Raw genomic sequence first — 8956 nt, 5'->3', positions numbered from 1 at the left:
GTTTTAGGCGGAGAAATATTTTTACTTGTTTAAGCGCAGCGCATGTGTTCGTTCGTCTCAGAGCAGAGATTTGTTCAGACACGTTGCGATTTTATTCACAAATAAACCTAAACCGGCAGATTTTCAAAATGTAGTGAAGTAAAAAGTAAGGAATTTGACTTTGAAATGTAGTGGAGTTAAATTAAAATGTAGTCCAAGCTATATAGTCTCATAGCTCCAGCTGTGTGTTGTGTATGTTTAGGGATGCGATGCTTTTAAACGCCTGGTAAAGGCTGATGAAGACAGTTCAATATGCTCAGTTTTTAAAGCTGCGGCGCGTGAACGCGCTCACACCGCGTTCAGCGCTGAACCCCGTGATGCTGCGCGCATGCGCACTGAGTGGATTCCTATCTGGCCGGGTTTCGCCATTTTCTACACAATAAAGAAAGTAACTAGTTAAATCGGTCTGGTGTACTTTTAACGAAATTATCAGGACAAGTGGCCGTTCATAAGGTTTATTAAAGATCTGTACGTATATTCAAGAATGGAAGACGACAGCCACCCGAAAACCCTGTGAGTATTTTACTGCACAATAGCAATCCATGCGTGAGGATCTGCTGTGTTCACATACAGCGCAGGTTCATGTAGCAATACATGTTTATTCTTCACGGTCTGACGCGAAGACGTGCGAATTCAAACAGCACACGCACTCACGATGTTTAAAGTCATTAAGAGGTTTTCTTGTTCGATCGCTGTGATCTGTTCGTATAGATAAGTTAGCGTTCATGTAACGTTATTAGCGTTCAAGCGGCCGCTTTATCTGACAACTCATATTACGAAAATATAGGACAATATTTACTTATAAGTAATCTTGTACGTTTTACTCGCCAAGGAAACGTTCACTTGTAACTTTACAGGTGGCAAAAGGTGAAACAAATATTAACGTCAGCTTGCTAGCTAGCTAACTCTCTTAGCACGCTGGTTTAGCTCCGAAGCTGAAGTTTGACTTCTTTGTAGAATTTCGCGTTCCACCTTAAACTCTCGCGGTGTCTCTAGTTTGGTGGTGCGAGCGCCAGGAATCTAACCGCAGTTTTTAAGGTGGAATTGAAGAATCGAAAAAGAAGCTGGAGAACGTAACCTTACCGTTAGCCAACATCAGCTTCGTTGTTTAGCTATTGTCTGACACCAGCTCGCTAGCGGCCTAACAACCAGGCTCTGTCTACAGTCATGGATAATGTCATTCTAGACGTTTCAGTGCGATGTTTATTCGGTTATTTTACCGTTGTAGACTTCTGCTTTATTTTTAGAAACGACTACAAATCACATCTGCCGAAATGCGTTCTTCGGCATTCATTCTTGAGCGGAAATGAACGGGACTGTCAAATAACCGTATAATATTGTGAGGGATTCTTTAAAAAAACGCTAATATGTTATTTGAAGCAGTTCGTTTGGTTGGTTATTGTTATTTTCCGGTTATTGTAAACATGTTAACGGCACAAAAGCACGGCGGTGATAATAGTTTCCTTTGTCGTTTCTCATTTTCTGGAACAATGAAACACACTTCACCGAAGTCTTTGTGATGGCTGAGCTAATTTAATCACTCTACGGTAATTTCTCGCTAACAAGCTGCTTTGGCGGAAAAAAAAAAACCCAAGAAGCAGCCGGATCTTTGTCACTTTTGAGTATTGTGGGATGATGTGCGCTGAGTTTTTAGCATTTCTGCGATTTTTCTTTGCCTTTCAGTTACGTGGGAAACCTGTCTAGGGATGTCACAGAGAACTTGATCCTCCAGTTGTTCACCCAGATTGGTCCCTGTAAAAGTTGTAAAATGATAACAGAGGTAAGCGTCGAATACTTAAAAGTTACACCAAATCTTTCTTGGTCAAAAATACCTTGTACTTGTTTGCTAACATCTGAATCTCTTTTTTGTGTACACTTGACACATCAATTTGATAAGTAAATGTTTTTACAACAACAGTTTTGCAAATACAATATAATTGGTAGTCGTTTTAAATGTACTAGTCAGTTAAATTCAGAGCAGTCAACCTTTCTTTTTTTTCTCTCCTTTTTTCCTTCAGCACACAAGCAATGACCCATATTGCTTTGTGGAGTTCTTTGAGCACAGGGATGCTGCAGCTGCCCTAGCAGCAATGAACGGAAGAAAGATTCTGGGAAAGGTACTTTATTCTGCATTGTTTGCTAAGAAATGGGTGTTGTCTCATGGCATTTAGTTCAAGAACGTCTATACCGAATCCATAACCATTACATTTACTTTCTGTAGGAAGTCAAAGTAAATTGGGCAACAACTCCAAGTAGTCAGAAGAAAGACACGTCCAGTAAGTTGCAGTTCTATCTTCACTGTTGTGTAAAATTGAATTATTTGCTCATGCTTCTCCAAGCTGTTTATTCATATTTCACCTTTAAAAATGTATGTTTTGGTGTTTTATTTCTTCTCCCTGCAGATCATTTCCATGTATTTGTGGGAGATCTGAGTCCTGAGATCACCACTGATGATATCAGAGCTGCATTTGCCCCTTTTGGGAAAATTTCGTAAGTGCTCAGGCTCTGTATTTCTGTGTAAGATAATTTGTTCTTTTCTTGTTAATAAACAGCTAGAGAGGTTTGTATTATTACATGTATTTAATATATTTTAGGTCAAGTAATATATTGAATTATCTTGATAGGTCAAGGATGTCAAATGCATAGTTAAGAGAAAAAGATGAGTGCCTTTGGCATCTGTAGAATGTGATATTGAATATGGTTAAAGTAAATATCTAAAGAAATAATAATAATACAAATTTGAATAAGAGCCACATATGAAAAGAGTAGTGGTATTGTGTAAATTGTTTACTGATTAACATAAAAATAGCTGTAATAATCCTCCCCTCACAAAACAGATTAGGTTTTTCTGGCTTTTATAGCAATAATATGGTTAGTGCCACACTCAGATGTGTGTCCTATTAAGAGTGCCTGCATCTTTTAAACATTCCTTATTTGAAATGGTAAGTAAATATATATGTTTTATAAAGCAGTTTAATTTTTGGTTAAATTGTGATTGTGAATCTAAAAATCTTTCAGAAATTTCTTTAGCTGCGAGTGTCAGTTAATAGCACTCTGGTTATTTTACAGAAATGCTCATAGGATTGGACAGGAGCTTGAAGGCTAACAGCAAGGAACTGTGCACACTGGGAACTCAGATGTAGATTTTTTTCTATTACTCTTTGCTTTTCATATTCATACTGCAGTGTTTTCGTATTAACACTGAAGTAGTGTAGTTGTTAACAGTTCTCCAGTTTTCTTGTTTAAATGTTGTTTCTTTATGGTTTGTCTAGATTTGTTGAGTTTGATTCTCTTAAAATGCTGAAAATGTCAATTTTTCGAAATTTGCAGCTTCCCAAACTCCATATTGGTGGTAAAGAATTGACCAGGAAAAATAAAGAAATCTGTTAACAGGCCATGTATGCCGTTTAATTCCTTTTTTCTCTTTTGATATTTCTGTATATCTCTACTGGTAGGATTAGAGACAACAGCAGAAAATAAGAATGCATGGTAAAGAAATTGATTTTGTTTTTGTATTTCTTTAATTATTATTTTCTGTTTTGTTTTTTTTTTCCTAAATTATTATTTTATTTTTTTTTTTTTGCTTTTTTTTTTTTTTTTTCCTTTTTTTCCCCCTCATGTGAAAGTGTAAGACCTAGTGTGTAGCACAGGATCATTAAGCAGTGGAAACCAGGACTGAGCAAAAAAAAAAAAAAATAATAAAAGTAGTAATGCAGATTGCATGTACTTATATTTTTGGTAAAACATTAATAGAAAATGCAGAGAACTTAGTTTATTGACTTCATTTGATCATTTAGGATACTGTAAAATGTTTTACAGTACTGTGTGTGTGTGTGCGTGTGTGTGGTTCCTTTCTTTTTTTTTACTCTGCTGCCAAGTTGAAAGTGAACTCAATTCTGTCATGCAATGTTCTTTCAGGGATGCTCGTGTGGTGAAGGATATGACAACAGGGAAATCAAAGGGGTATGGATTTGTGTCCTTCTATAACAAACTGGTAAGGCTCCAGCTCAGGAACACAAAGTGAAGGTTATTTCCATTTCTGTTTACTATTATATTTTCCGACAGTTTCGAATCAATTTAGAATTTAGTAATTATAATTTAATAAAAGGTGATGACGTAATGACTATAATTAGATATTTGGTGTGTTGATGGTTTTCATTTAAGGTTTATATTTTATTAGAGAAATGGACTCCTTTTAATTGTAGAGGGAAATGGGAGTTATTCATAACCAGTATTGGACTGTTTGTTTGCTTTTTCTGTTAGTCCTTGAAAGTAATATTTTGTGTTTGTGTTTTTTTTTTCCCTTTCCTTTTTTCTTTCTTTCTTTTTTCTCCTTTCCTAGGATGCAGAGAATGCCATAGTACACATGGGTGGTCAGTGGTTGGGTGGACGGCAGATCCGGACCAACTGGGCAACTCGAAAGCCCCCTGCCCCTAAAAGCGTGCAAGACAGTAAGCCCATCACATTTCTAGGTCAGACCACTCTGTGGAGGTCCACAGTATCGTACATATATTTTATGGGTTTCTTTGTCCATTTGTTTTATTTCTCTGGGGTCTTTCTCAAACTTAAAAAAAATGTCAAGATCTGTTCCTTTCAAATAAAAATCTTTATTTTAAAATTGTTAGGCAGCTCAAAGCAGCTGAGATTTGAAGATGTTGTGAATCAGTCAAGTCCACAGAACTGCACTGTATACTGCGGAGGCATTCAGTCAGGTCTTTCAGGTAAGTCAGTCCTGCTTCATAGATGTGTTTTGGTTTTGCTGTTTGTCAAATATTTCATATCTGTCCTATATTTATTGTGTTTTCACAGAGCACCTTATGCGACAAACATTTTCACCTTTTGGACAAATAATGGAAATCAGGGTTTTTCCAGAGAAAGGCTACTCTTTTATCAGGTACAAAGTTTAGCAGGTGCCTGGGAGCTGTGTTTCTTTTATCTTCTAATGCATTTTAAAATGCCTACTTAATCACTGCTCCTTTTTAATTGTATTAGTAATAGTAGTAGTATTTATTTATTTATTTTTGCACTACTGAGATTTTTTTCCACTTAAGGCCAATCTTGGTGAAGGACACTGGGATGAGTTCCTCAAAGACTAAATTTTATTTAGAAATATGTTAAGATTGACATTGAAAGAATATGAGACCCCCACCCCTCTCTCTAAATGGCTTTATATTCCTACTGAGCTTGGTACCCTCAGATCTGTAAAGTGTACCCTCAATTTAGCAAAACATTGATCATGCATTTGTGTAAATCAGCCTTATATAGGATCATATGTATTTATATGTTTCATTTGTTAATCTGTGAGAGAGAATTAACATGATCAACGGAAACACTTATTAGTGATGGGTTGTTTGGTTTGACGTCATCATAATTTACTGGTATACTTATATCCAACAGTCCTTTACTCATGTTTACAAGGCCATAAACTCCTGGCTTTGTGATGGGTTAATAAACATATCTAGGTGATGAGAATACAGTTTACAAATCCAAGGGTACTGTACCCTTGGATTTGTAAACTGTATTCAGTTTATAAACCCCTTCCCTCCTTAGTGACCCCTACCGGGCTCCAGTTTAGAGGGTGTAGTGATGCTGTGTTTCCGTTAGATGGAGCCAAATAACAAAGTGACATTAAGATTACATATAACTAGCTTATTATGCTGGTTTTGTTACTCAGTTTAAGTTAAATGGGTTCAACATCAGTGGTTCAAACGTTTTCAGTGCAAATCTATCACTTGTTGAAACAGTTAAATACAGATGTCCTTTATTAACCTAGAAATTGAATTTTTAGGGACTAGCATATGAGTAGAGTTGTTCCTTCTTATCTTAAACAAACATCTCTAATTCAAAATTGTGTTTAAATTGCTTACCCACTTCTTTGTCACACATTTCCACAGGTTTTCCTCCCATGAAAGTGCTGCCCATGCCATCGTGTCAGTGAATGGAACAACCATTGAAGGCCATATTGTTAAATGCTACTGGGGAAAAGAGTCACCTGACATGGCTAAAAATGTCCAGCCAGTAACAGAACAAGTGCGCACAATATATTCTCTTTCTGTGTGCATTCACTTTAGCAACATAAACTCACTAGTATTAAAATGTAATATTTAATTGTATGATACAAAGTGAGAAATTCCTGAATGCAGTTTGATAGGAACATTTGTAAAATTGACAAACTGTAACTCGGCACTATATTTGTTTATAATAACTGTTTTTGCCAAGTCATGAAACATGGTGAAATTCCTGTTTCGTTATGTCAGTAGACCACAGATCTTGTCGACACAAGATATTGCTTATGCTGTAATGCCATTGTAACTGCCTTGTTTTTACATTATTATTTTTTTTTATTGTTTCTGTAACCTGCAATATATTTCTTAACAGGTGGATTATGGACAGTGGGGCCACTGGAATCAGATGTATGGAAATCCTCAGCAGTATGGGCAGTACATGACAAATGGATGGCAAGTACCATCGTATGGAGTATACGGACAAACATGGAATCAGCAGGGATTTGGAGTGGAGTAAGTTTCTTTCTGCTTTTACAGTGTGGAAGTTTTGAGGAACCCCTTTTGAATGATTGTATCTTGTACTGAATGTATATTTAATCATTTTAAATTTTAATTCTCATATGTCATTAATAGAACAACATAAAGCACTATTAGAACAGGTGTAATGTAGTTACATGCTAAAGCACGTTTGTCCTTTTTTCACACAAATTTTGGCAGAGAAACATTTAAAATTGTTTTAGGAAAACAGGTTACCAGTGTTTTGCCTGGATGTTTAAACAAATATTAATTTTTAATCATTCTTTTTCTACCACAGTCAGTCACAGTCTCCTGCCTGGATGGGAGGTTTTGGGACTCAGCCCTCTCAGGCACAGCCAGGTCCAGTGATGAATCAGGCTAACTTTGGAATGGCAGGCTACCAGACACAGTGATGTGATCATCACTTTTCAGCATCTGAGTCACCTTGTGGGAACCCTCTTGTCACCGGGAGGGAATTAAAAGACTAATAGGAGTACATTTTCCCAGAAAAAGTTCAAAACTGAAACGAATCAGGGTTTGCTTGAGTGTAAATAAGCAAATTTTGATTAGACACACATGGGATGAATGCCTTCAGCAGGAAACTGAATTAATTTGCAATTTATTTTCGTTTTAATGGATTTGGAGAAAATAAACTACATTTCCCCCTGTCCGTATTGAATATATTTGCTTGATGCCAATAAGGAAGTTCATAGGTACATTGCGAGAAGTTGTACATGTTCTGAAATTGATGCTTTTTAAGTGCTTTTTTTTCCTCCCCTTCCAAATAGCTGATCATGTGTTTGCTTGTAAATTACATTATGGACTTCAGGTTTTTTACTAAAAGAAGAAAAACAAGCATTCTGATTCAGTAAACACATGTAAGTAAAGGCACTTTTTGGGGTTCATTGGACCTGTGTCTTGTAAATGTTGACGTGTAAATGAATTTCTATGTGCAGTTGTGTATATTTAATCCACATTAGCTCCTCATTTCTCAGAATTCAAGAGTTTGATACAGCGTGTATGATGTTATCTTTTTACTATGATTTGCGGTCACAGTGAAATATCTCATTCAGTTTAGAGAACGGGTCACTATGGCTGATAATGTAAATAACCTTTGATAACGGGGTATGGAAAAGGGTTTGGAGTCTTTGTTCATTACTGGATTGAGCAAATCTGATACTGCTCTTCATAGATGTGTGACTGACAAACTGAACTGATTCAGTGTTACAAATAAGCCTTAATTTTCAGTCACTCAACTCTCAATTTAATGATCTGAGACCCATGTAGAGAGCTGTATTGTTGATGATTAATTTTTTTTTAATAGAGCCCACAGTAGATTTTGTCCATTTACAGTTTTGAAAATACGCTTGACATTTTCTCTAGTAGCCAGAGAAATGAGATTTGGGTATTTTCTGGGGACTTTGTAGATTTGAAATGCATGTTTCAAATTGCATTGTTAAGGTTGCTTAAAGAATCGAATGTAATAGGTAAAATGTTTGAATGCAATTTGCATTTGATAATTCTCTTTTAAGTCTAAATGAGTCTCAATAAATAAACCATTGGACTAGAAATTTGTTTTATTTTTATTTTAGTTCATAGCTAACTTGTGTGTTTGACATAGTTTATATGGGAAAAGGTAACCCTTCATGTACAGTTCTTTTGAAACTATTGCCTGGTTTTAATATTCAAGACTCGTAATTTAATAGATACTGAGACACCACTTTCGTCAAAGTTCACATTTCAAATTACATATATTTAACATAATGTAATAATAGGCTTTGGTTTAAATTAATTTCTGAAAATTGCATATCTGAATATGATACAAGTACTTTATATAGAGAGAAGAAACATTTTGGACACAATCTTTTGAAATAAAGTCAACCTTGTAATTTCTAATCGCTATAAAGTTCAAAGAACATACGTGAAGGAATGTCATGCTGGTTTATTTTTAAATGTTAACAAGACAGCACAGACAAGCATACACTTAATTGTTTTTCTTTTAAATTATGCCTTTTTAAACAGAACTAGCTCTTCTGCACAATGACACTGTACATAAAATAACTTATTTTTAGCTTATTCTGAGGGAAAACAAAAGATGACTTTTTTTTTTAAAGGAGCACTTGTCATTGTCAACAATGATTCTTGTGATCAAACAATCATTATACTCACACCTAATTGCCTGGATAATAAGAATATAATTTTATTTGAAAGCACCTTTCAAGATGCTCAAGCACTTGTTTGTTTATTTGTTTATTTAAATATGGCCACCCTCACGTAGAGGACCCGATCTATAGAGAATATTCTCCTTCATTCAGGGATCAGAAAGCACTTTGATTATTCATTTCATGTGAGTTGCTCTTTGCAGAACAAATAAACATAACTAAACACCTCCTTTA

The 8956-nt window shown here is 35.6% G+C and overlaps 1 protein-coding gene across 2 annotated transcripts; it reads left to right on the top strand.

Annotated features, from left to right (window-relative positions):
* Positions 1-369: 369 nt before the first annotated feature.
* Positions 370-8681, top strand: tial1 (TIA1 cytotoxic granule-associated RNA binding protein-like 1). 2 transcript variants are annotated; one of them, XM_066678486.1, is made up of 12 exons: positions 370-552; positions 1723-1819; positions 2058-2156; positions 2261-2315; positions 2442-2529; positions 3958-4033; positions 4382-4511; positions 4665-4760; positions 4849-4933; positions 5934-6069; positions 6418-6557; positions 6859-8681. In XM_066678486.1, the coding sequence occupies exons 1-12, from the start codon at positions 524-526 to the stop codon at positions 6971-6973; spliced, it is 1146 nt and encodes a 381-aa protein (XP_066534583.1). In that variant the 5' UTR covers positions 370-523; the 3' UTR covers positions 6974-8681. The 2 variants fall into 2 exon arrangements, with proteins under 2 accessions (XP_066534583.1, XP_066534584.1); XM_066678487.1 differs by having other exon boundaries at positions 4382-4490; positions 6859-8680.
* The last annotated feature ends 275 nt before the right edge of the window (positions 8682-8956 follow it).

This window comes from Hoplias malabaricus, chromosome 8, assembly GCF_029633855.1.
Source record: "Hoplias malabaricus isolate fHopMal1 chromosome 8, fHopMal1.hap1, whole genome shotgun sequence".
Taxonomy (NCBI): Eukaryota; Metazoa; Chordata; class Actinopteri; order Characiformes; family Erythrinidae; genus Hoplias; species Hoplias malabaricus.
The sequence above is the reverse complement of the archived record's forward strand: the minus strand, read 5'-3'. Positions and strand labels throughout refer to the sequence as shown.

Bases quoted from the DNA above. Each gene is read 5' to 3' on its own strand.
- tial1 (XM_066678486.1), top strand. From the start codon at position 524: ATGGAAGACGACAGCCACCCGAAAACCCT. The intron at 2,530-3,957 runs GTAAGTGCTCAG...ATGTTCTTTCAG, and splicing joins GCCCCTTTTGGGAAAATTTC to GGATGCTCGTGTGGTGAAGG. The intron at 6,558-6,858 runs GTAAGTTTCTTT...TTTCTACCACAG, and splicing joins CAGCAGGGATTTGGAGTGGA to TCAGTCACAGTCTCCTGCCT.